Genomic DNA, 27060 nt, shown 5'->3' with positions numbered 1-27060 from the left:
TCGATTGTTTAGGGTTCGACGTCAGGACCCAAGCTCAATGAGTCTTGTGTAAGGACCCAATTTTATTGGATTCTTCATCAAGACCCAAGATTGCTGGGTCCTAGGTTTTTAAATATAATGATTTTTATTTTAAATATTTTTATTTTTATTATAATTAAAAGTATTAATATTAAAAATATTATTATTTTATTATAATTAATAATATTATCATTTGTTATAAATATTATTATTTTAATAATATTTTTAACTAGTTAAAAACGAAACCAGGTCATTCTTAGCCCAGTAAAGTTCCACGGGTCGTGCCAACACCACGTCGCTTGCCACCACACTAATTATTCGTCAAAAATTACTCTCAACGAAACGTCGTTTACAGAGCATTCAAGTTCGTTTCAAGAAATCAACTATTACACCTCCAAACCATCAACAGCTTCACCACCACCACCACCACCACCTCCATCACCACACTAACCTCCCTCTCCTCCTCTACAGCCACCACCAACTAAATAACAATCATGAATCCACCATCACCAACCCCCGACGAATTCTCATCTCTTCCTCTCGAATTCGTCCCCTACCCTCCTCTACCTCCACAAACCACCCCTACTCCCATACAAACCCCACCCGCACCCGCATTCGCGCTACCAAATCCGAACGCTGCATTCCCCTCATTTCCCATTCCCAAGAAACGCCGCCGTGGCCGTCCCCAAAAAACCCAAACCTCCTTTCACTTCCCCCAATTTTTTCCACCCAAAGCCGCACAAAACCAACAACAAAAAAAACTAGTCCCTGATATTTCAGAAGAAATCATAGTAATCAACAAAGAATCAACAAACGAAGCCTTAACTGGTCTCTCTGCTGGATTCCCTGCTGATTCCTTAACTGACGAGGAAATAGATGCCCGTGTGGTCACGAATATCGGTGGAATCGAACAGGTTAATTACATTTTAATTAGGAATCATATAATTGCGAAATGGCGCGAGAATGTTAATGTTTGGGTGACTAAAGAAATGTTTCTTAATTCCGTTCCGATACATTGTCATGGGTTGTTAGATTCTGCTTATGATTATCTAGTTTCGCACGGGTATATTAATTTTGGGGTTTCGCAGTCGATAAAAGAAAGATTCCCCAATGAGTATACGAAGTCGAATGTGATTGTTGTTGGGGCAGGACTGGCGGGGTTGAGTGCGGCGAGGCAGTTAATGAGGTTGGGATTTAAGGTTACAGTTTTAGAAGGGAGGAAGCGTGCGGGTGGGAGAGTTTATACTATGAGAATGGAAGGGGGAGCGGGGAATAGGGTGAGTGCATCGGTGGATTTAGGAGGGAGTGTTTTGACGGGGACATTGGGGAATCCGTTGGGGATTTTAGCAAAGCAGTTGGGGTTTTGGATGCATAAGGTGAGGGATAAGTGTCCACTTTATAGTGTGGGTGGGAGACCAGTTGATTTGGATATGGATATGAAGGTTGAGACAGCATTTAATAGGTTGTTGGATAAAGCAAGTAGACTTAGGCAGTTGATGGGGGATGTCTCAGTGGATGTGTCATTGGGGGCTGCGTTGGAAACGTTTAGGCAGGTTTATGAGGATGCTGTGAATAAGGAGGAGATCAATTTGTTTAATTGGCATTGTGCTAATTTGGAGTATGCCAATGCAGGTTTGTTGTCGAAGTTATCATTGGCATTTTGGGACCAGGATGACCCGTATGACATGGGAGGGGATCATTGTTTTTTGCCTGGAGGGAATGGGAGGTTGGTTCAGGCTTTAGCTGAGAATGTACCAATTTTGTATGAGAAGACTGTGCATACTATTAGGTATGGGAGTGATGGGGTGCAGGTTATTGCGGGCAGCCAAGTCTTTGAGGGGGATATGGTGTTGTGTACGGTTCCTCTTGGAGTGTTGAAGAGTGGGTCGATCAAGTTTATTCCTGAGTTGCCACAGAGGAAGCTTGATGGGATAAAAAGGTTGGGATATGGACTGCTGAATAAGGTTGCGATGCTTTTTCCTTGCGTGTTTTGGGAAACTGACCTGGACACGTTTGGACATTTGACTGACGATACGAGTTCTCGAGGGGAGTTCTTCTTGTTTTATAGCTATGCAACTGTTGCTGGTGGTCCAATCTTGATTGCTTTGGTAGCAGGGGAAGCTGCTCATAAATTTGAGAGTATGCCACCTACGGATGCAGTGACCAAGGTTATTCAAATCCTCAAGGGTAATCAATTCAACTTTTTATTGAAAATATTGTTTATGTTGCTATCTCATCTTCTTTCTCATAAATTTATGCAATTACTAGAATACCAGATTTGTGTTTTAGTTGCAAACTTTTGGAGTAGTTATCACCACGCATGGTCATTTAAATTGGCTTTGCTTCCTTGTTCATTTGAATTTCCCACTGTACTTGTGCTTGTTTTAAGATGAGATGCAAGTCTAAATATTGAGTAGATGATTAATCAGTATTTATATGTGACTCAGTTTGAATGCAAGCAGGTATTTATGAACCTCAAGGAATCACTGTCCCAGAGCCTATCCAAACTGTCTGCACAAGATGGGGCAGTGATCCATTTACCCTTGGTTCTTACTCTAATGTTGCGGTAGGGGCATCAGGAGATGACTATGATATATTAGCAGAAAGTGTGGGAGATGGAAGACTTTTCTTTGCAGGGGAGGCCACAAATAGGCGATATCCTGCAACTATGCATGGAGCTTTTCTCAGTGGGTTAAGAGAAGCTGCAAACATGATTCACCATGCTGGCACTCGAGCCTCAAGGATGAAGGTTAATCGGACCCCATCAAAGAATGCCCACACTTGTGCTTCCCTTCTTGCAGATTTATTTAGGGAGCCAGATATAGACTTTGGGAGTTTTTCTGTTATTTTTGGCAGAAAGAATCCTGACCCGAAGTCAACAGCAATTTTAAGGGTGACATTTAGTGAACCTCGAAAGAAGAGTCAGGAAGGTTCTAGGCCAGATCAACGGCATTCCAATAAGTTACTTTTTCAGCAGCTTCAGTCGCATTTCAATCAGCAACAACCACTTCATGTGTACACTTTATTGTCCAAACAACAGGCGCTTGAGTTGAGAGAGGTGAGAGGGGGTGATGAAATGAGGATGAATTATCTCTGTGAGAAGCTAGGAGTGAAATTGATTGGGAGAAAGGGTTTGGGGCCTACAGCTGATTCACTCATTGCATCTATTAAAGCTGAGAGAGGTGGGCATAAAACCCCTGCTACTTCTTTGGGTCTAAAATCAGGTGAGAGTGATTGGAGCCTTATTTATATCCTTCTTTTTTTCTCCAAAGTATTGGGTTAGTCTGTTACGAGGAAGTTGAAATAGCATTTTACTTCTTTTTTTGGAAAGGGATGTCCAAACTACAAAAGGTGACGTTGAAGCGAAAACTGGTCAGGTTGGTGTTGATGAAAGATGATTTTGCTATTATTGTTTCTCCTGATCTTCTAAATTTTTTCTTATACCATTTGACTGGAAATTTTCACTGCTAACTCTTGCTATAATCTCCCAGGAGAGCTAAAATAGTGCGCAGCAGCAATAAGTATGTGCCTCCTCTGAATTTGAACATGGTAAATGTTAAGGTGTTAGAAGAAATTCGGACAACAAATCAGGCACCTCCTGAAATGAATAGCACAGGTAAATATTGAAGGCCTTTAGTCTCATAATAAATCTATTATTTTTTGCTGCATTTGGATGTAAGGTGGAAGTGCATCGTTCCTGTTCTTTTTACTCTCAACATGCACACTGAACCTCTCCTTCTCTTGTTATGTAAATTTAGTAAGTTAATAAATGCCCTTCTATCATTTCAAAGTTACATCACGGTGACTTTATTTCCTGTGCTTCCATAGAGAGCAATGATGTGCGTTCTCAAGAACCATAGAAGTATATATAATGATCCACCTTTTCAAACTCCATTGATAGGGATATAAAACGATGCTTTTTTTTCTGTTGTGCATAATCATTCATTAGTGCTGCTTTCCTTAACTATTCTTGTCATAAAAATCTGAAATAAATGGTTCAATTTTGTTAGGACAAATTCAAGTGGACATGTTGAAGAATGAACAGACAGCACCCTCCTGATGAATGGTGAGAATGGTAAACTATCTTTGATGCCAAGGTTATGTTGATAATTTCATGTGCAAATTGACTACATGGTTTCTGATATTGTTTTTCATCGCACCACTTGGTGTATGGCAAATGAGCACACATTTTCTTGATGGTTAGCATTTTGAATGCATTTTAGTGACACAAGTTTCTGAATTTTATTTGATCGATGCTACTTGCTCTCTTTTTTTATGATACAAATGAAATGTGTATGAATATTTTATCTGGTGATTTGATATTTCTATCCCTGTCTAGTGGAGAACTCACACTCCATTGTGAATGCTTCTCTCTGGCGTGGCAGAATTTTTTCCTCCTTCTGAACTAGTAAACAGGGGCTGGTTGGAGAACTCTGTCCGTGCTATTACTGACTGTTGAAGATACATGTTCCATGCACAAAGGCTCCAGGAATGATGCATGGTGTCTACAATGAGAATTGAAAATTGCTGTATCTAATGAAACTGCATGTCATAATTGAGTCCTTATTCTTCATCACCTCAGTCCTTCCTCGGGCAGCATAATGGAGAGGTAATACCCCTGAACCATCAACCACAAAGCTTGTCCCCAAGTTGACTTTGGTGTGGAGAAAGGGTCCTCACAATTTATGAAACAGCACAACTGTATCGTGCCATGATGGAAAGAAGATGTGATGATGTTAGCGCTGGTCAGGGTGGAATCTGGTTTCGATCTCCTATATCATGGAAGTACAAGGTATGAATGATCATAGATGTCAAACCTTAACAAAGGTCAAAACCCAAAATGAGACTGCATCTTGCTGATTGTGGAAGACCGGCACGTAATGATTTGTAAAAATAAAGAAAACAATGATTTAACTCTGCTGTTTGTGACAGAGGCTGGACAATTTGGTGGCAAACAAAAATAAAGGAAAAAAGAAAGAAAAAAAGTACTGATTGCAATTGTGCTTGTAAATGCTCAAGACAATGAACGACTTGTTCCTAGAGGTTTTGGTGATTCTTGTTTCATCTTGGTTCCACTGGGACTTGGTATACTATATCAAAGTATTCAGTGTATGTAATGATATTGGAACTTGGCAAAAGGCTCGATACATTCAATTTCAAAGGATAGCATGCAAGTTCATACCAAATTCCATGAGCTCCTGACAGACTTGTAATAGACCTAAAGAACAATTTGATCTTTAACTTGTAAGAAATTAAATGGTATCTTTTAAAATCATTTCATGTGTTTAATAGGGTTACACACAAGTGAGCGAGCCATTTCTGCTGAAAAACCTGGTCCTGGGCGTAAATCAATCTTCTCCCCCTCCTTGATTTTCCAACCACAGCACTGAACCAAAGCCCCTAATGTTGCATGTGTCACCAGCATTGCAAATGACGCTCCAGGACATCCCCTTCTTCCATTTCCAAATGGAAGGAAACGAAAATTCTGAGCCTTAAATTCCATCTGGTGCTCGCCAATTTTTTCCTCTGAACTCTATGAATCCTTCAGGCATGAATTCATTCGGATTAGCCCATGAATTCGGATCCTTCATGATAGCGTAGACATCAGTAACAACTCTTGTCTTGGCCTTGATAACACAACTGTTGACCCTGCAATCTTCTGTACATTCTCTCATGATCAAGGGTGCGGTGCTGGAGGGTGAAGTCTTAAGGTTTCCTTGATGATTGCCCTAAGGTAAGGGAGATTTGGGACGTCAGATTCTTTGACTAGCCTGTTGGGCCCAACAACTGCACTGATCTCATCTCTAAGCTTCTCGAATATCTCTGGGTTGTTGATTAGCTCTGCCATTGCCCATTCCAAGGCCACTGATGTTGTGTCTGTAACAGCAAAGAATATGTCCTGAGATACATAAATAGCAGATATTAGCAATGCAAATAATTAACGAGAATTTCATTGGTATTCTTGAAAACAAGAGGTGAGGATTCGAGTTGGAATGTCAATCTCAGTTATCCTCTTAACATAGTTATTCGTGATTTTTCTCATATGATGCAAGATATTAATATCTAGAAGGCTAAGAGTGTGTTTGGTATTGCTGTAGCTGTTGTAGTTGTGGTTTGAAAAAAGTTGTTTTATAAAAAGTACTTTTAATTGAGGTTGGTTTGAAAAAATAGGTGTTTGGTTAAAACTGTGGTTAAAATTGAGGTTGAATAAAAAATAGTTTAATATGTTTGGTTAAGAATGTTTTTGAAATTAAAGTTATAAAATAATTTTAAAATATATATATTAAAATTGATAATTTTTAATTTAAATATTGTAGATTTAACTATTACTATTACTTCATGAAATAAATAATACTTTATATAAAATATTTTTTATTATGCCATTAAACCATCTACAATTCCATTACGTACAAAATTCATTTGACAAGAACTACAGTTTCTATAATTTTTTGAGCGTGCAATAAAATTAGATAAAATATTATCAGGAATAAAATTAATTTGATATTAATTAGATAAAATATTATCAGGAATAAAATTAATTTGATATTACAGTGCGAGTGAATTTAATTCACTCTATACTATTTTTTCAAGAAAAAAAATATTGTTTACATGACAATGTAAAACTAGTTTTTTTTTAAAAAAAAATATACAAAAACTATACACACTAAAAAAAAATAATAAAAAAAAAATAAATCACCCGAACAGTGCAATTTACTTGCACTGTTCGAGTGAACAGTGCAATTCACTTGCACTGTTCGCGACAGTGCAAGTGAATTTGCACTGTTTGCGTGCACAGTGCAAGTGAATTGCACTGTGCACACGAATGCAAAATTTAAAAAAGCAGCCTGGGGCTGCTTCGCCAATTTCGCGTTCAAAACGTGAATTGGCATGGGTCCCACCAGTTATTTTTAGCGTGTGTGATATTACCAAACGCTTGGCTCCTGCGTTTTGATTGAAACGTAATCTCTACCGCGTAAACAAACGGACTCTAAATAGAACTTACAAGCAAGAAAGACTTGATGTCATTTTTTGATAACCTAATTTCAGCAGCTGGATCTTTAAATATCTCCAACAATATGCCCGTCAAATCCTTCCTATCCCCCCTTTCAAAACCTTCCTTTGCCTTCTCTTCATGCTCCTTGATTATCCTTTCCACCAAACAATCATAATATTTTAGTACCCCAACTAGCTTCCTCCCACTGCTAGAGGAATAAATTTTTTTGAAAGGACCCAAGATATCCCCTATAACAAGCTTCCCAGCCAGCCTCGTACTAGTCTCACACATCTTCTTAATCTTTTCGGCATCATTATTACTACCAGAACACCCTGTGTGTTGGGTTGTTGTCATTGCATGTGCAGCAAATGAACAACACCAACCATTAACTATTAGCAGCCACCTTTGTTGAAGAAGAGCTGGAGTTGACAGCCATCTTTGTTGAAGAAATGCTGGAGAAGGTTGTCATGAAATGCCTATAAAAGAGGTATATTTTGTGAGAGCAAGATTGTGAGAGTGTGTGAGAACGTGAAGAGAAGAGAAGAAGAGAGAGGAGCTGCTGCCATGGGCAGCAGCCCTGCTGCCATATGCAGCAGAGTGTGTGAGCTGGGAGTTGAGTGATCCTCCTCCATGTATTTATTGTATCATTTCTCTATCCCTAAATAATATGGACTCTCTCTCATGGATGTAGGCGATTTGCCGAATCACGTAAAATATTGTGTCATAGTGTGCTTCCCCTCCTATCTGAGCAACTATCAGTACACCACCGGTCCGCGTATGGGGTGCCGAAATCCCCTACACTGTGCTCATTGCCATACTGCAGATAATATTGTCTGGGAAGCTGTGAACGCTCTATTCAAGTCACACAACCTCCCTTCTCTAGCACAATTGTCGTCACCGATTCGAATAACTTCACCCTCTCCTCCTCTCGTATATCAGTACTGAACTTATCAAGTTGTGGGACAAATCGAAAGGACTCTAGCCATGCACAGTTTCTTCATGAACCTCCAATAATCACCATATTGGGCAGTCACAAACCTCGATCCTCTATAAATAAAATATTCAGAGCAGCCAAATTCAGGTAGAGAGATGAAATTTAGCTCCCATGGGTCTTGAATATTTCTTTTGCCATAGCAGTATTAGAAGCAATAACACACGTGTGTCCCTAAACATATCTGCATGAGTGGATCATTTTGTTGTATGAAAATTAATATGATTTTTTTTTAAGAACTCGGCTGTATGTATATAAATAAAATATTTTATATTTTTTTTTATGAAAACTAAGTATTTTAATATTAAATTTATATTTTTAAAGTATAAAAATATAAATCAATATATATTAAAATACAGTAAAAAATATACAAGAAAATCAAAAAAAATTTTGAAAAGATTTTTAGAAATGTTTTTGGGTTGTGTACTGAAACAACAGACCTAACAATAATAGCAAAATTCACGTTGGCTTTTAAACGCAAGCGTGCGTGAACAATTCACGCACGCCTGCTACAGCCACAATGTAATTAAATTGCACCTGCACAGTGTTTGTGCAATTATAAACGAAAGGAGAAGGAATGAAAAGCTTACCTGGTTCACAGCCGCTGCTGGGAGAAACCCCTCCTGAGCTTGTCGCTGGGATTCTGGGAAGAAGCTATGATGCCACTCCCTGCGTCTGGCTTCCTTTCCGTTCTGTCTTCTCCTCGTGTCCGTCTCTTCTCCTCTCTCTGCGTCTGATTCTCTCCTTCCCTCTTCTTTCTCATGCCCGTCACCTTTTTTCTGGTTCCTTCTGTTCCACTCTCCCCCGTTTTCTTTCCCGTTCCCTGTCTTGTCTCCCCTCTGCTCTGCTCTCCTATCTTTCTTTTCTCTTCTTTGCACTCTCTTCTCTCTGTTTTTTTTCTTCTATCTCGTTACCTTTTCCGTTTTCTCCCCTCGCTGTCTCGTTCCTCCCCCTTTTTCACTGTCTTTCTCTGGCTTTAATAGGACAGGGAAAGCCCTGCGGTGGTACCGGTCGCCGGGATAGCAGCCATAAAACGTGCCCCATAATTGGAGCAATTTGCTGCAAAACGTATCCCTGTTTTACTGCTGAAACGACTTTCTTTGAAGGAGACAATGAATAGTTCTCTTTAAGGAAACGACGCCGTTTTAAAATTTCAAAATGAATATTTTCGATTCGGTCCTTGGCTGTTTTGACAATTTTGTAATCAAGCCCCCCGGATGAATTGTAATTGGATCCCTTTATTTTAATGCATTTTCTGATTTGATCCTTGGTTTCGGATTATTTCAATTAAGTCCCTAATTGGCCAACAAACTTCAATAATTATGCAATTAAGCCCCTGATTTGATCAAATCAACCTTTTAAAATTATAATTGGACCTCATAACTTTAATTTCTTCCAATAAAAGCTTAAATTGAAAAAAATTAATTTTTCTTGCAATCAAACCCTCCATAAATTCAATTAAACCTTAGATAAAATTTAATTGAGTCCATAAATATCTGATTTTGGACATTTTCTCCTCAAATTAAATTTTTCTTATCAACATGGCTCTCACCAGTCAAAAATATAATGTTAAATTTCAATCTTTTGTATTTTTGAACTTCTTCAACTAATTTTTGATATTTTTTCGGCATTCCAACATCCTTTTCTTGCTCCTATTATTTTTTGGATTTCTTTTAAATATTTTTTGATATATATTTTTTTGTATTTTCTCTTTTTTTATGGAAATTCAAAAATGAATAACAATAGTTGTGTTGCACAACATCAGTTGAACGTATTTCAGTTGAAAAAAAAACATGTATGGCGATGAAAAGATTATTATTTTTTTGTTTATTTATAGAGCTTCCTTATAGCATGTTCTAAAAAAAAACAGTGAAAGGAAACAAAATGCATGCAATTATTTATCTTATATTTTTTAAATTAAATAAATGAACTGTTTAGGCGTTGAATCAGATGAATGATGTATTGATTAATCCTTACTTGAGAGGATGATAACCATAATATTTTTAATAATTTTGATTTTAGTATCCCATTTCAATCTTTGGATGATAATGATTTCAGATAGCACAATATAAGCATTTGTTTTGCTTAGTGGATCGACTCGGGAAATCTATGATATGAAATCTAATCTAAGTTGAGTAAAAAGAATATAGCCATTGACATGATCGACCTCCACTGTTAATTTGTTTATAATAGCATATTTAGAGATGGTTTAGCAATCTATTTATATCGAGTAGAGTTGGCTGGTTATTATCATGGTCTTGCTTTCAAGATCAGGTAAAAAGGGAGAAAAGTGTTGATTCAAGTGTATAGAATAAATGGGAAGAACCTCTCAAGATTCCCCCACCCCCCTCCTTTTGCTAAGTGACAAGCAGCTCCAGTTTTGCATGAAATATTTGTTCTAAAAACTTGAAATTTGCAAATTTATGAGTCAGGCCTGACACTTGTAAAGCCACACAACTGAAGCGCCAAATCTGGACATCAATGCTGAACATCAACATCTCTAGGGGTGCTTTCAAGACTGCTAGGCTTGATCAATGACCAAATTCCTATTTGGAATAAATGAGAGCTGGAGAGTACCTACGGGCTAATGTCCAAAATATTTACAATTTTGGAAATGTTAGTTTGTGCCATGGGTTGCTGGAACCAGAAACGCAAAAGCTATGCGAAACCAACAAAATATCAGAAAATTTTTACTAAGATCAACCTACTGCATAGGATCATTTCAGAGATCAGTAGAGCAAAAGCAACAGATTTTTTGGGAAGCAATGGCATCGAACATCATGTTAGAAGAAGACGAAGGAAAAAAAAAAAAGGAAAATCCGCAAGCATCATTTGCCCTCCTGCAGTTTATCTAGGTTGTCAGCAGTCCCTCCCAACCACTCCTCTAGCTTGGCTTCCTTATCAGCCTTGAAGTCATCGAAGTTCTCTGTTAACAACAATATATTATGACGTGGCAAGTTCACACCAGATTGATCCTCTTCTTCATCTAATTGTTGTCCTCCAGCGGTCGGACTTGACAAGGGCAATTCATCAGCTTCCACATCAGGCAGAGACGAGCCAGTGCTAGTGACCGATTGTGATGAAGTAGGACAAGACAGTAGTTTTTCTGCCTGGTTTGTGGTTGATTCTTTGGAATCAAGTGGTGGCCACTTGAAATTGCTTGCCTTTTCTTTGGCAGTCTTAAATACAGTTGAAAAGTAATTGCTCGTCCTTTTGCCATCCTTCTCGGCATCATCTCCATTACGACCCCAAGTGCCTGGTCCCAGTGAGCTGGTTCTTCCCATCTGAAAACCTGAAACTGGGCTATTAATTAATCCTCTTCTTGGTTGTTTAGCTGACATTGTTGCTAAAGATTTCCTGATGTCTCTAATCATCTCATCAGCAACAGGGAAACCACATTCTTTCATTGACTTCACCATTGTTATACAATCCTCCAAGTCTTCAGTGTGCAGATTTGTTGCACGTGACTTCTCCACAACATTATTCTTGAGCCTAATGACATTCGGAATTGCATTTTGAGCATGCTGCTGAACATAGAAGAGCCCTACTGAGGGTTCATTTGCCACGTACTTAATCATCTCAGCCAAGCTTTCAGTTATCTCCACAAAGCCATCGACCGTGGAGAATCCATGCATCTTGTCAAAGGCCAATGGCAGCTCATCACTGGTTTTGTCAAAAATTACAAATCCAAGTGCTATTCAATGTGGATAAACAAAGAATTCGAGTGGGATCTACTAATACAAATTATACAATAATAGCAAATCGTTCTCTAACATATTCTTTGACCATCGAAGATCATTTTCCCAATTGCTTTCCCCCTCCCTTCACTTAATTTTTTTTCCATCCCATCTAACAACTACTTTATCAAATAATTTACTTATTTCAGCAGAGTTGATGTTTTCCCTGCATTCAATTGCATATTACAGTTCATTTTCAGTTGAGAAAATAAAATCCCATGATTATCTCACTGAACAGTTTCCAGACAACATTTTCCAGGAAACAGTGCACAAACAATAAGAAAATCGAAATTAAACCAAATATCAGGCATTTAAATCCTAGCCCACTTAAGAAAATCACCACAAAAGAATCAAAACTCAGTTCTCATAACATCGAAGTATAACACATCGCAAAAAAAAGGAAGAAGGAAAATCACTTACAGGAAGACCTAGAAAGCGAAAAACAATTACAATTTCAGGTACTTGCTAGGTGAAGCTCAATCTTTCCAACTTTTCTTGTAGATTCAGAGATGATTTAGGCCAGATGGCTGCTTTGCTTAAAATATGCAGAAGATTTGAACCTTTTGGGGTTTTATTTCTTGTATGGCGTAGGTAAAAATGGAAACAGATAATCAATCTTTCTGTTTATTACCACCGCTGACGGCATAAAGAAACAAGAGTTTTATGTTTCTTTGACAAAAACATGTTAATTTAATGTTATTTCAAAATAAGTATATTTTTAAAAATATTTTAAAATAATAATTATCATACTTTTATAATAATATTTTTTAAAATTAACTTTTTTATATATGAAGATTGATACTTTAAATTACTCGAAAAAATACGAGATTATTAATTAAATTTTTTTATCATTATAAACTCTTTTATAATTCATTGAGATGATAATAATATAATTGAATACCACTAGTTTATTATCTAGACAAATATTAAAATGATTTTAAACTCGTAATGAATAAATATATATTACAAAAGTAAATAAGATATTTTAATTTTTTATTTAATTTTACAATTGAATTGATTTTTTTTTGGAAACAAATTCAATAGCTAGTCTGAAATTTGAGTCATATTTTGGTCATAACATTTCAAACAAATAGATTGAGCTAGCAATTACAAGATTTGAATGCTATTATATCGTACTTAAAAAAAGTTTTAGAGTTAATTGCATTTGGTTTCTTGAGTTATTAATTTGATTTGAATCCAAAAAAAATACGAGAAAAAGTCCTCTAAATGCAAAAATTCAAGCGTGGTCGAAATGTATAAAATGAGAAATCCCAAAAAAAAAAAAAAACTAGAAATGCAAGCTTACCCCAAAAATTTCTTGACCATTACAAAAGGAAAACAAATTACTGGATGATATTTTTTTCCCCTACGAGTATCTCTCCAGCTATACGGTAGTTAGTGCTTTAATTTTTTATACAGTATAACACAAGGTTATCAAAAATATTTTTTTAACATGATACGAAATATATAATATAAACTCAACTTGTAAACTTAAATTATAAAATTATAAATTAAATTTTTTAATTAAAAATCATAAAATTACAAGTAAACGTAAAATGAAAAGGTAAAAATTGGTCAATGGCAATATATACAGTTCTATCTACTAATATTTTCTGATACATTGAACTGCTTCATGTCATAAGTTATAATTCATGCATGTGCAACAAAAGCAACTTCAAATGCAATTTTTCACTCCCAAGAATTTTGTTAACATAACCAATTTTAGAAGTATCACAACAGTCTTAGAGACAACAAATTTGAAATTTAAATGCAATAATAACTATGTGTCCTATGCAAGATTGATAAAGTTATGTGTTCCACTTCATCATGCAAGTTTCATTACAAGAATGATGGAAGGGTATATAATAATATTAAATGTTAAGTAAAGTGCCAAAAAACATGAAGCCCCGTAACAAAATTTTTTGAAATCTAGCTATTGCACATAAGCTGTACCATAAATATAACACTTAACATGATAGAAGATTCGCAATTTGTATTAAGCACAATTTGAATCACAAAACACTATATTTTATTCTATATTAAACATGGATGCATAGATTGAACAAAAAAATAATATTATCTTATCAACACAAAAAACTGGTATTTTATTCCAAAATATCATGTTTATTTTAGTTTATTTTATGTTTAATTTTTGTTGATTATTATGTATTCTTAATTTTTTTCTTATCGAAACTGGAGTGAAGCCTTTATATTTTACATCATTTTTTTCTCGTTTTGTTTCTGTTTTCCTGCCTTTATATTTTTTTTCTGCTTCTATTTTTCGATCAATATTTAGAAAAATTATATTAAGTTATAATTTTATTTTATTTTATTTCAGTTCTTTTTTCTTAATTAATTTTTTTAACTATGCTTCGATCAAGTTCAAAAACATCAAAGTTGGAAATGGAAGAGAAGCTAGAACTAAATTATCATTGTTTTGAATTAACAGCCTCTGTTTTTAGGAGTGCATCTAACCATATTTCACCTGATAGTTCTTGAACTGTGAATTAAAACCAAAAAAAGGTGTGAATGGAAGAATATTTGAATACGGGAATGGAGCTTGAATTAAAAATGAGTGTGGAAAAGAGGGAGGACTTGTACAGGTAGGAGGAGTTATGGCACATATTCATTCTCAAGGGTCAGTTGTATTCGGGTAACCATAATTGCTGGTACTTTTATTTTCCCATTAGTTTAGCAATATGCTTAATATAGAATAAAATACCAGTTTTCTGTGTTGATAAGATAACATTTTATTTTTGTTCAATCTATGTATCCATACTTAATATAAAATAAAATATAGTACTTTGTGATTCAAATTGTACTTAATACAAATTGTGAATCTTCTGTCATGTTAAGTGTATGGTACAGTTTATGTGCAATAGCTAGATTTTAAAAATTTTAGTTCTGGAGCTTCATGTTTTTTGGCACTTTACTTAACATTTAATTTTAGCATTCAGCACATTCAGGAGCGTAGAATCTCAAGTCTCGACTCTCCACTCACCAGCAATGTAAATATATAACCAGGTTTGCTTGTTAGATTCTCATCTTTTTTGTCATGTTTTATTATGCAGAAGAGGGCATGTTTTTTTTCTAGCTGTGTACAGTTTTGTTGTTGTTAATGGTCATATGACTCCTATCATTTGTAAAACATTACGCCAGCATCTCTGGCAAGTACAGTGTTGTTGTTGTTGTTAATCGTCTCTATCTGTTGTTTTATATGACAAATAATCTTTAAAAAATCCCATTAGTAACTTGCGTTCTGCTATATTACATTATCCCTTTCCATTGAATTATCTGTTTAGCACAAAGTTTGTACAAGGGAGGAAAATTAGGAATATGAAAAAGTTATGTAATTTAGCAGTGGTACTGCAGTGCTCATAAGATTTTAACCTTTCATTGCTAGACGCTTCAAGTTCTTTCAGTTCATCCAAAACCATCTGCCTATTGCTGCCCTCTATGCTACAAAAGCCTTGATCATCCCTGCAATCACATATATTCAACAACAGTTTTTAGAAATCTTGGATGAAAGATTTAATTACAAAATACAATCTCATATGAAACTAGTCCAGCTGACATGGCTATCTAATTAATTAGTATATACCTTCTTAATCAGGGTTATGTAAATATTTAGCAGAAAGGTAGAAAGATTCCAAAATAAGCTTTTAGCAGCTGGATGCATGGATCCCTTTTTATAGCTGACACTGATAAGATGATCACTAGGATAACTGAATAACATAGCATAGCATAGCAAAAGCAATAGCTTTTTGTTTGCGTGTTCAAGTTAAGCTCCTGCTGCTGCTGACCTAGAATCAAACCAGTGTGTGCGTGTGATTTGACTAGCTAGGGTTGTCTTCTCTATAAGCATATAAGCATATTTCCCCCCCAGATTAGAACACCCTTCCATCTTAAGGCTGCTTTGGCAATGTTTATTAGCAGCAAAACGACCCAGTTCATCACTGCATAGAAAAATCAGAAATTTGATCCAATTAGCAGTCATTTCTCAACAGTCTTTCATCACATAAAATTTAATTGGGCGAGGTGAGGAACAAGATATTATATGATGCAGACCCTAGCCAGCAAATGTGCTATTTGAAAAACTGGGAAACAGAACAAAGATACTGATTATATTCCTAAACAATCAGAGGGTCCCATTTTATCAGTTGTTTCATGCTTATATTTCTTTGTTGTTTAGCTATGTGTTTCATGCAAAACCGTCACACACTTTCAGGACTAAACTTCTATTGAAAATTACTGAACAATTAGAACGATGATGTTAGGCAGTTTGTGATGTGCGGCTTTACATAATTATATCAACAGGTAAAACAAAATGTTATTAATTAAGGCCATCTTTCTATCCAATCCACTTGGAATTGTTCATCTTTAGAATCTGAATAAAGACCGGTGACTTGGAAAGAAACGAAAACAATTTTAACCCACATGACTGTATCTTGCAATTTAGTTAAATTTTATTTTTATTTTTATTGTATTATATTATTATATATTACTTGACTTAATCTCGTAAATTAGTTAAAATATTTTATTTATAATTTTAATTAAAATAATTTACTTGTGATTTTATAATTTTACAATTCAAGTTAATAATCTGAATTTATATTCTATATTTTATGTTATATTAAAAAGTATTTTTTGCAACGAAAATAATACCAGTGTTTGATTTTGACCGTGTCAGAGAAAATTGCATGATAGCTGACTGATTTTTTACCTTTCCTTTTATTAATATATATCTGCTTTAGGGATTGAGTCTTTATCAAGAGCCACAAGAAAAACAAAGGGCCTTGCTGGGATGAGCAACGTGTCAAACTGTTGTTAAAGCAAAAGGATTAAGATTGGAATTTTTTATGGGGTGCCCATTCCTCCTGACAAAGCAGGAAGTCGTTTATTTATTTCGTGGTGTTTTTGTAGAAGTAAGTATAATGCAAGTGTTTTACCATGTTTATTGACAAAGGACAACTTTTCTTCGGTTGGAGTTTTGGTTTTGGTAGATTTCATATTTACAATCCAAGAAAAAGCCCACTCCAGGCAAAGTATTTATTTCTCGAGACCAACAGGCAAAAGCCAAAAAAAAAAAAAAAAAAAACTAACAACAGCTAGGAAGTCAAAAAAATGGGGAAGAAGCAAAAACGCAACAGTGACAGTGACGAAGACGAAATATTTTACCACCGCTACTCCTCCGCCACCACATCATCGCAACACCCACCTTCCTCCACCAAACCCCACGGCGGATCCGGCGGTTTAGCACCATCAAAATCAACCCTGTACGTATCCAATTTGGACTTCTCCCTTACAAACTCAGACCTCCACACACTCTTCTCCACCTTCGGCAAAGTAGCACGTGTAACTGTCTTAAAAGACCGAACAACACGGAAATCGCGCGGTGTTGCATTCATCCAATTCGTATCTCGCAGCGATGCGGTCACCGCCGTTGAACAGATGGACAAGAAGATTCTCAATGGGAGAACTCTGTCGGCGTCGATTGCGGCAGATAATGGTAGAGCGGCGGAGTTTATTAAGAAGAGGGTTTATAAGGATAAGAGTAAGTGTTATGAGTGTGGAGAAGATGGACATTTGAGTTATGAGTGTCCGAGGAATCGATTGGGGATTAGAGAGAGGCCTGTGGTGAAGAGAGGGAGGGGAGGCGGTGGTGGAGGAGGCGGCAGCGGCGGAAGGAGCGGGGGAGATTGGGAGGAGGAGGAAGAAGAGGGTGAGTTTGAGGAGGAGAAGTGGGCTGCGGCGGTGGATGGAGGGGTGGAGGAGAGGTTGTTGAAGGGGGGAGAGGTGGAGAAAAAGAAGGTGAAGGTTAAGAAAGCTAGTTACTTCAGTGATGAGAGTGATGAAGAGGAGTGATTTCTGGGATTCTTTTTGGAGGTAATGTTGATTTTCTTGTTATTAAAGTATGAGTTTTAATCATGTTGGTGAAAAAATTTGGAATGAGTTTTGAGTTCTAAGATTTGTCTCTATATTTTTTATGTGATGTTTAGTGAATGTGTTGCTCTTCCTTCTGGTCATTAGGGCTTGTTTTGGTTTGCTTGAGTTTGCATTTAAGTTGGTTGTACAGTTCCTATGATGATTGGCATGTTTTGCTTTGTTTGAGTTTGGGTTTTTCGGTTATGTTAATTTGTTTTAATGGAAGATTGGGTGTTTGTTGGATTGTGTAATTGATTTGATGTTTGATTAATATGTAATATTCCTGCTTTTTTGTTTCAGTTACCGTGTTTTGGTGAGGGAGGGAAGGAGGTTATAGCATGTTATTACTGATACTGGAGACTATCTTCTTAGAGTTTTAAAAGAACACTGGCTAGTGTTAGTGAAAAACAGAGGATTCAATTTGATCATCTGTGATTGATATGGCATTTGTTGCGTCTTAGGTTTTTTTGTTATGACTTGTGGATGACAGTTATGTTCTGTTTTTTTGATGGAGGAGCATCTTTATGCTGGTTACTGTTACTGAAACTAGTTTTGAGATTGATGTTCTTGGATTGTGAGGGAAATGCTGGTGAATCAGCTGTGACATTTGCTCATCTGATATTCCATGGATAGATGTTCATTTTGATAACATTAGTTTCCAAGACATTTAGCAAGAGGGGAGAAAAAGTTTCCCCCTGTTTTTGTGACTGAATTGATGGTTTCTGCTCTTTGCTTAGAGCTTTCTACCAACTTTTTTGTCTGGCAAGAGGTTGGGGGTGGTTCGTTCTTGCTGCAAAGTTAGAAGAGCTGAAGCCCAGAGAGGAAACCAAGAAATATGTACTTGTCACGTTAAACATGAGAATTGACTGTGAGATAGAAGTAAATTTGTTTTTTTACTCTTTTATTTTTGTCAAGAAATATGTATTTGTAACACATGGAGTGCGAAGATCAGTATAAAGACTTCCTAGATTTTTTCACCAGTGCCCACGACCTTTTGTTGCTTGTACAGAGCTTGAAAATATTTTATAGCAATTGCAGCTACTTACATGGTTCAGGAAAATATTCCTTTAGAAGTGAAGTAAATATGTATCGTTTGTTGAGTCATTAGCATTTGCATTTAGAGGAACAAACTTTGAATCTTCGTCATTTAACTCACTGGGAATTCCTGCGAGGGACAAGCGAAGAACTTTCATTCAAACGTTACTATGAAGATGTAAACCTAAACTGTGTTGGGTTTGTATGATATGCACAAGATGCCTTCGCATATTCGAGATATCAATAATCTTCTATGAAGTTTTAAAGAGCTGGGAAGGTATCTTGGGCTGGCCTTTGAAATCATTTTTCTGGGCCCTAATATGTGCTGTGTTCCTGGTGAGTGGGAGATTATTATTCTACCAGGCTTTGTTGAGTTCGGCCTCTCTCAAATAAACCCAATTTACTTTTGAAATATCTACCGCAGAACTTGGCTGTCGTCAGCATTGCACCCGTTTGTTGTGCAACCTGTCTAGAGGATTTGTAATCTGGGCTACACATATACAGGGAGAATTCAAATGCTCTGAACCGTACAAACATGCACACAGTATTTGTAACTGCTTTTGAGCATGCGAATCATGCTGTTGTGTGAAAATTGTGAAGTTAGTTTGTCTTGTTCCTTTGGAGTTTAGAAGAGAGTCTATAAATATCCGGTGGTTGGTTCGAGACAAAGCCTGTGGTAAAGGCAAAGCCAGTTGAAGCCTCAAAGTCAAGAGTGTATGTTGCGTGTGAAAATTGGAGGGAACTAAAGAGATGTCACTGTTTGTTTTGGTGCCGATTTTTGTTTAGTTTCTTTTACGTGATTCTTCTCCAACATGCAACTAAACGAATATCATGTCTTGGCCGAATGTGAGGATTGGAGGGAATTAAATAAGATTGCTTTGTTCTCTTCTTACTGTTTAATTTCCTCCAATATCTCATGTCTGACCACCTCTTCATTTATAATTCTCGGATATGTTTTCATCTATGGTTCTTGGATGCGATCTTGTTTCTTTTTCCCTGTGTGAGGATTGGATTAAACTGAACAGATTAAAATTGTTCCATGCTTTTTGTTTGGTTTCATAAAAAAATTCCTACCCTGCCTCATGCACAACCTAGGTTGCAAAGACTTTGGGATTTATGGTAGCTGAGACTCGTTTAGAATACTTTTTTTTTTTTATCAAAGCTTTTGACCAACTCTCTTATTTGGCAGGTCAGAGGCGATCATTTTTCAGATCAATAGTCGTTAGCATTCCGAGAGGAGCCACCTTGGCTGCAGCCAGAATTGTGAAGAGTGTATATCTTGTCGAAGCTCAAAGGGAGAGTCTTGTGTTGAATTTCTCCATCGGAGGGGAGAATTGCAAATTTACTTCCAGTTGGAGTCTTGTCGATGATCACACATATAGTTGAATTCTGTATGTCTGATTTATCAGCAATATTGATACAGACATGATATATGAGAATATACTGTGAAATATGTATCTGTAATGCATTGAATAGAAAGATCAGTATAAACTTTTAGATTTCAGTTTTGTGTGTAATCTTGCTAGTACTCAGCCTCGCTTCCATGGTTTGTGCAGTAACGGGATTTGCTATGGTAAAGCTTTGGAAGCAGGGTTCGGCGCCTGCTTCTTTTACTTGTTGATAATGATATTTCTCTTTCACCCTGAAAAAATCATTATCCATTCTGTAATTTATGAAGTGATGTAGATAGCAGGTTTCAATACAGTAACAAATAATCTGACAAAAAAAGAATTCTTCCAACTGATGCAGGCAGCTGTGACTACTTCTCTGATAAATCACAATCAATGAGAACTAGATTGTCCTGGAAACTCCAAAAACTACAGTCTCATTGAGAAAGTAATCTCAAGCCTTCAATTATCTGTTTTCCTTTCGCTTATGTTGAGATAGGTTGATCTGCCGTCTGCTCAGGAAATTATATTATATTCGTTGGTGAGAACTGAGAAGATGCAGGATGTTTGCTTAGGAGTTTACTGAAATCAGCAAGATCAGCTTACCAGCCAGAATTCTTTCTATTAATTCTTGTAGTGGTTTATCAGCACTGTTTGGAACAAGAGCTGCAAATACAGCTGGTTCTAGTCCTGCATATATCCAAAAGGACAGGTTTACGCTCGTTGAATAATTAGTAAACTTACAATTTTCATCTATTAACTAACTAGGAATTCCTGCAAGTGACAAGTGAAAAACTCAACTGAAGCAATACTAATTAGTAAACTTTGAAAGGGAGCCAAGGAAACCTTCAGCAGATGCTCTTGATGGGTGCTTAAGCTTCACGTGATGGCCAGCATCTCTTGTTGATAGAGAAGAAACTGGTGATATCTTTGAGGTTGGGTTTGATGAAACCGAAGGAAGCAAAAGATCATGAGAGTTTAAACAATGGTTGGTTGAGAATTTAACAGCAAAAGCCATGACAGCAATTACTTCTTTTCCTGGTCTTTCGGGAGTTAACTGTTCACATACTCCGTTGCTCTATGTTCTTGATAAAAGTAGCTAACGAAGATTTGCATCTTTTCCAGTTTTACTGTTCCCAGTATCTTCCAACGTGTCCAACAATAACTTGCCACTTCAAATTATGCAATTAGGTTTATGATGTGGGGTCCTAAAAGATTTTTTTGGACGCCCATTGGAGACCTAGTTCTAATTGAATTGATATGTATATATGTGCTTCCTAAACATAATTATTAAATTTGCCCCAACTTGATGAGTCAATCCAATGCACCATAATTTATAATTTGATTCAGGTCCAGATAAAACCTAACTATTTTAACTCCAAGACATCAAACAAAATCACTATTACTAATATAACTCAGATATATATTTTTTTTATGAAAATTATTTAAAACAATATTGTTTCATTAAAAAAAACCTCTAAAACAACTTTGTTTTGAAATAAACTTGAATTAACTCATTGATCAAAAAATTAATCTGACCAACCCACAACTTGTGAGTATTGAAACAAGTTAGATCTTACATCAGGTATGATACCTGATAACTAGTATCGTGAATAAAAAATGTTACTATGAAATTACATGGTTAAATCAAGTTATATTTTATCCTCAAATAACAGGAAAACGATGGCCGACATTCAGTACAAGGATCGTTTTGTCCTAAAAAATCATTGTGTTACCTCAAAAATAGGTTTTTCATGCTTTGCATGGCAATAATCTCGTGCAGTGAACAACGACACGGACCCATATGGTAAGGTGGTAATCTGCAAACAGTGGCATCTTTGTCCTCTCAATATCGGGCTGAAGGAAAACGCTCAAGACCAAGGTGGCCCAAAGCGTGCGCCTCTGTAGGTAGTTGTGGACAAATGCTGCAGTCTCTAGTTGATATATCCGGATAGCATGCTGTTAGATGCTAAGATTCCTCAAACAGATATTTGCAATGTAAGATTTTCAGCACAATGCATAAACGATATAACAGTCAGGTAAGAAGACATGCATCCATAAAACTCTCTGATTCTAGAAGTCTATAACCTTCAGAGAATCAAAAGGCAAGATACCACATTGTCTAGGATTCTGTTTGACCCGTGAGAAAAATAATATTTACAAGCGTCAAGGGAAACCATATATTACGGTCACTCTTACTAAAGCTAGATAAAAGGCAATCACATCTCAGCAACCAATTGTTGGGGCTCCTGTGTGACTTCCGACAATTTGCCTTGAGTCCACCTCTTCAGCATCTCTAATGAAGCCTCGGGCTGGTCCATGGGAACCATGTGCCCTGCATCGTGGACCTGTTGGCAGATGCATTGTGCAACTAGATTAGCACTGATTATAAAATAGAAGCTATCATTTTTGGCAAAAAAGTCTGAAGCTAATTGTTTTGAGAGAGAGAGAGAGAGACCTTAAGGAATGCGAGAGGCCCATAACTTTTCAGCACTCCAGCTTCTGAACCACTAACTTCAAAGGGAACTTCAGGAGATGCCACAAACTCTTTCTGACCATACCACTCCATGGCATGAACCCATCTTGAATTACCTGCTCATATAATATTTAACCTTAGCCTTGGATAAAGGTTAAATAAAAGAAACTCGCTATACCCTAGTAGTTGGTATTACTTACCGAGCCAGTTGCAGATGAGATCATATTCTCCAGCATACACAAGCAACTTGACTCCATCCTCAAGGAGAGCAGGAATGCCCACTTCGAGATTCCTCATCCAGTCTGTAAGCATCGCCATATAGACTGTAGTGCTACAGGAGACAAAGTCTATATCCCCAACACCAAGTGCCTCCTTAACAGATTTCTGGCCCAGAAATTTCTCCATATTTGAGAAGTCATAGCAGAGGCTCCCCTCGCATTTCTTTCTAACATCATAATACTGCAGCGAGAATATATCAATGCTTGTAATTTTTTGGTTGTTTGTTACACATGTATTCAGTACGCACATTATTTTCATGTCTACGAAAGTGACTCTGATTAACTTCCCCGAGAACATATTTTAATGAATACAGAGAAGAGTTCCTTCAAGGAGAGGGAGGTCCATTGGAATTTGAAAAAAAAATGATGCACATGAACACTCCAACAGGAGGGTTTATGAGGTCTTACATTTATATTACCAGCAACTGATAAGATGCTGCTGAATATGGTATTGCAAACTAAATAGGAGGCCAAGCAAGAGACTGTACCATCAGTGCCTGAGACAGAAAGCACATGTTCAAGCAAGGAACCACAGAGCTAAAAATCAACAAAATAGGACCTCATGCACTGAGAAAACTTCGAAGTTTGAAACAACTAATTGGATTGATACAAAAATATGTGATCTAAAAACAATGAAACAAGAAGAAGGAAATTGATCTCTGAAAGGAATTGGAGCAAATTGAGATGCAACATTACCACAAAGCTTTATTGCCACTTCACAGGCTGGAACTATCTTGTTGATGCGATCATGCTCAGCTTGTTTAATTATTCCCATATCCAGTGCATAATCTGTGTATGCTTTATATTGGATTGCAGGATCAGTAAGCCCATTACCAATGGCAAATCCCTGCTCAAAATTATGAATTGCAATTAATAAAAGTTAAACAAATCCATCAAAAGTCAGTATTAGGCAAAATCATTTATATACCTTGAGGTTTACATGAATTCCTTCTTTAGCTTTGTTTCCTTTGTGGACCCGAGCTGCAAAAGCAGGAATATAGTGTCCAGCGTATGATTCTCCAGTTATGTAGAAGTCATTCTCTGCCAATTCAGGATGCTCCTCGAAGAAGGCCTGGTGCCATACAAAGAATGCACTTAGTCCTTTCAATATGTTGCGTTAACTAATCTCAATCATTTCAAAACAACCACCCACCAATCCTTTCACGTTTCACAGTGTATGTTTAGTGTCCCAAACTAAGACTAGCATTCAGTATAGTAAAACTTTAGCAATTACAGTTCTTTCCTCAAGCTATTAATATATTAGAAGTTCACGGGATACCAAAATATCATGCTTTATCTCATTTCTTATCACAGGGAAATACAGGATAACTAACCTGTAAGAAGTCATATAGATCATTACTAACTCCGCCTTCATTGTGACGAATGTCACGCCTATCACTACTATAACTGTATCCAGTACCAGTGGGTTGGTCAACATATAGAAGATTTGATACCTGCAAAATCATCATAGCAACATGTTAATTCTCTTGTCAGCAAGCAGGCAAGTTGCAGTTTTTCCAACCTCGTTAATGAGAAGGAATAGAGAACAGAAGTGGAGTTAATAGTGCTAGTGAAAAACCATTTTTTTTTTCCCAGAAAGCAGCGTTATTTTTATTTGTGCCTCATGTATATGCTAATAAACCATCACGACCAAACCAATGCACTAAGAACCAATTTACAGTGATCCAGGACACAGAAAGCGCAACTGGGAGCCTAGGTGAAGAAAAACAAAATTTTAAAGTGCAATTATAATTATTTTGGTGGCAAATATTCACAAGATGCAATCAAGAAACTTAAACCAAATAAAACTAGTTGTTCACCAAGCAGCTAGTTTAAGTGTTGCCAAAATGAAACCATGCAAATTGCAAAGTTTGTAGGTTGAATGGCTACAAGATAACTACAGGACATATCAATGGATTGTTACCCTAGGTCGATTACTGGCCAAAGTTTGTTAAATGATACACAATATGAAACACACTTTTAATAATATTGGGTAAGAAATTGGATATTTGCTTCATTTGGCATAACATGATATGATTGTTCACAAATCATATTTTTTGCTAAACTACAGCAAACTTTAAAAAAAGTTAGGAACAACAAGGAAAAGACTAAGAAACTATAGTCCAATATTAATTATGGCATCGGCTTAAGAGATTTAACAGCATCTTACCTTGTCCCAACCATACTCATTTCGCACAAGTGACAGGTTATTTGCAATAGTGTAAGGACCATTTTCATAAAACATAGCCAATTCACTGCTACACCCTGGTCCTCCTGTCAACCAAATGACCACAGGATCCTTCTTGCTGGTCCTTGATTCAAAGAAAAAGTAGAACATCCTACAAACCACAATTACACCAATAAGTCAACAGTAATTAGAAACCAACAAATAAACTTTTTACAAGAAAAACCTCCGAAATATTATACTTCACACAAAATGAAAACCTAATCAGACATTCATTACATCATCATCATCAATCATCGGAAACCAATTTAATAAAATATTCCACTCTCTCAACTTTCAACAAAATCAAACATTCAATTACACGACACATAAAAAAAAAATCTCAAATAATCACCAATCCACTTAACCTCCAACCTCAAAAATTCAATCTTTACCCAAAACACAAAACTTCAAGCAAACTCAAACATTCAATTACATAACACATAAAAAATATCAAATAATCACCAATCCACTTAAACACCAACCTCAAAAATTCAACCTTTACCCAAAAAATCAAAACTTTAACCAAAACAAGCAAACACAAAAACCAACATAACCCATCTCCCCAAACAGAAAACCAAAGAAAAAAAACCTAGGGTTTTTAAAATCAAATACCTAGCATCATGAGAATGCTCAATCTTGTAATAGCCAGCATGATGCCCCAAATCATCAACGGTAAAGCTTTCTTCCTCGTCACCAACTACATTAGGAAACCTAAATTTCCTCTCTAAAATCCTCTTATTGTGCCCTGACTCGCTAATAGCACCAGCACCATCATCACCACCGCCGATCACGTTGACTTCTGATTTTGGAAACAAATTCAGCTCTCTTATCATCTTCCCTGCTTGTACAGACGGGAAATTCGACCTCTCGAGATTGAGATGAGGATCGTCTGGTATTCTCGCGTGAGATATCGCGATAAGTGACAGGAGAATGACAGAAAGGAAATTCAGGTTCTCCATTTTTCAGGTTCTCCAGGAATGGAGTGACAGATACGAAGGTAAGATCTTTATATAGAGGAAGTGTACTTTAGTTTGTTTTGGAGAGGGATACGTGGCGAAAGCGAAACTACTAGTCTTTAGAGGCCTTTGGGAACACGTGGCGTTTTTTATAAATTAAAATTTTTGTTTATTTAATTATTATTATTTTTTCTTTAGATAGTTTTAATATTAAAAATAATTTTTAAAAAATAAATAATATTATTATTTAATATATTTTTAAAAAATAATTGTTATTCCATTCTTCAACTCTTTTACTATTTTAAAAAGTGTTAGTCGTTAGCTTAGGTGTAGGTTAAAGTACATTTTAGTTCTTATATGGCTCTTTAATATTCCATTTGAATCTCGTGGTTAAAAATTCCTTTGATGCCTAGTTTATTTAGTGAAAAGTGAATTGTTTTTGAAAAATGAGTTTCAAGAAAAATAATTTTTTAAAAAAATAATTAAAAAAAATTGCCTTTTAATGTTTTGTTTCATCAAGATAAGCTTAAAACAATTTTTCTATGTTTAAGAATGTAATGAAAAGTGAGCTAAACATATTTTATTTTTTAGTTATTAAACTCTTTAAAATATATAATTTTTTAGTTTTCAATTTTCTTAGGTGTTATCTATTTATTTTAATTTATTTTATCATATTTAGTTGTGTATTGAAAAACTACTAGGTGAATATAGTGTTAACATGGTATAATTTAAAGCAAGTAAACGCAAAGATAAATTTATCTGTATCTGTGTTCGATGCAATAAACAAGGGAAAAAAAAAGCGTTTTTACGACCAAATTCATGCCTAGCCTCTTTTTATGGGATAGTCTTGCATAAAATATTACATTTGTACCATGGATCAAAATTATGTCCGTATCAACAATGTTCAGAAACAATCATACACTACGAGGTCGTTTTAGAAGGTGGAGAAGAATTGAGAAAATAGTCTCTCATTAGATGTTGTTAGCATTCAGCAATGTTTGCACAATCCGACAAATTGGAGAATCTAGAATTCAC

General features: G+C 36.1%; 4 protein-coding genes and 1 pseudogene across 11 annotated transcripts; 2 read left to right on the top strand and 3 right to left on the bottom strand.

Annotated features, from left to right (window-relative positions):
* Positions 1-326: 326 nt before the first annotated feature.
* On the top strand, positions 327-5156 carry LOC133697262 (protein FLOWERING LOCUS D-like). 4 transcript variants are annotated; one of them, XM_062119725.1, is made up of 6 exons: positions 327-2205; positions 2481-3242; positions 3350-3395; positions 3510-3634; positions 4029-4084; positions 4358-5156. In XM_062119725.1, exons 1-5 carry the CDS (start codon positions 513-515, stop codon positions 4076-4078), a joined length of 2676 nt encoding a protein of 891 aa, XP_061975709.1. In that variant the 5' UTR covers positions 327-512; the 3' UTR covers positions 4079-4084; positions 4358-5156. The 4 variants fall into 4 exon arrangements, with proteins under 4 accessions (XP_061975709.1, XP_061975711.1, XP_061975708.1 ...); XM_062119727.1 differs by having other exon boundaries at positions 4029-4093; XM_062119724.1 differs by having other exon boundaries at positions 328-2205; positions 4404-5156.
* LOC133697263 (3,9-dihydroxypterocarpan 6A-monooxygenase-like) lies at positions 5080-8198 on the bottom strand (annotated as a pseudogene).
* A 2482-nt stretch (positions 8199-10680) lies between these two features.
* Positions 10681-12378, bottom strand: LOC133696234 (uncharacterized). Of its 2 annotated transcripts, none has more exons than XM_062118357.1 (2): positions 12161-12378; positions 10681-11666 (listed from the first exon to the last, which is right to left on the bottom strand). In XM_062118357.1, exon 2 carries the CDS (start codon positions 11636-11638, stop codon positions 10832-10834), a length of 807 nt encoding a protein of 268 aa, XP_061974341.1. In that variant the 5' UTR covers positions 11639-11666; positions 12161-12378; the 3' UTR covers positions 10681-10831. The 2 variants fall into 2 exon arrangements, with proteins under 2 accessions (XP_061974341.1, XP_061974342.1); XM_062118358.1 differs by having other exon boundaries at positions 10681-11638.
* Positions 12379-16676: 4298 nt separating this feature from the next.
* On the top strand, positions 16677-20204 carry LOC133696136 (U11/U12 small nuclear ribonucleoprotein 31 kDa protein). Of its 4 annotated transcripts, none has more exons than XR_009842626.1 (3): positions 16677-17626; positions 18403-19414; positions 19890-20204. XR_009842626.1 is itself a non-coding variant. In XM_062118198.1 (2 exons), the coding sequence occupies exon 1, from the start codon at positions 16865-16867 to the stop codon at positions 17603-17605; it is 741 nt and encodes a 246-aa protein (XP_061974182.1). In that variant the 5' UTR covers positions 16677-16864; the 3' UTR covers positions 17606-17626; positions 19895-20204. The 4 variants fall into 4 exon arrangements, 2 of the variants coding, with proteins under 2 accessions (XP_061974182.1, XP_061974181.1); XR_009842625.1 differs by having other exon boundaries at positions 16678-17626; positions 17966-19414; XM_062118198.1 differs by lacking the exon at positions 18403-19414 and having other exon boundaries at positions 19895-20204.
* A 1924-nt stretch (positions 20205-22128) lies between these two features.
* On the bottom strand, positions 22129-26075 carry LOC133697506 (serine carboxypeptidase-like). Its single transcript, XM_062120116.1, has 9 exons — positions 25682-26075; positions 25013-25181; positions 24177-24296; positions 23771-23914; positions 23539-23689; positions 23251-23339; positions 22765-23023; positions 22547-22680; positions 22129-22436 (listed from the first exon to the last, which is right to left on the bottom strand). The coding sequence occupies exons 1-9, from the start codon at positions 26026-26028 to the stop codon at positions 22308-22310; spliced, it is 1542 nt and encodes a 513-aa protein (XP_061976100.1). The 5' UTR covers positions 26029-26075; the 3' UTR covers positions 22129-22307.
* Between the last annotated feature and the right edge of the window lie 985 nt (positions 26076-27060).

The sequence above is a fragment of the Populus nigra genome, chromosome 6, assembly GCF_951802175.1.
Source record: "Populus nigra chromosome 6, ddPopNigr1.1, whole genome shotgun sequence".
NCBI classification, from domain to species: domain Eukaryota; kingdom Viridiplantae; phylum Streptophyta; class Magnoliopsida; order Malpighiales; family Salicaceae; genus Populus; species Populus nigra.
This window is presented reverse-complemented; position numbering and strand designations above follow the sequence as displayed.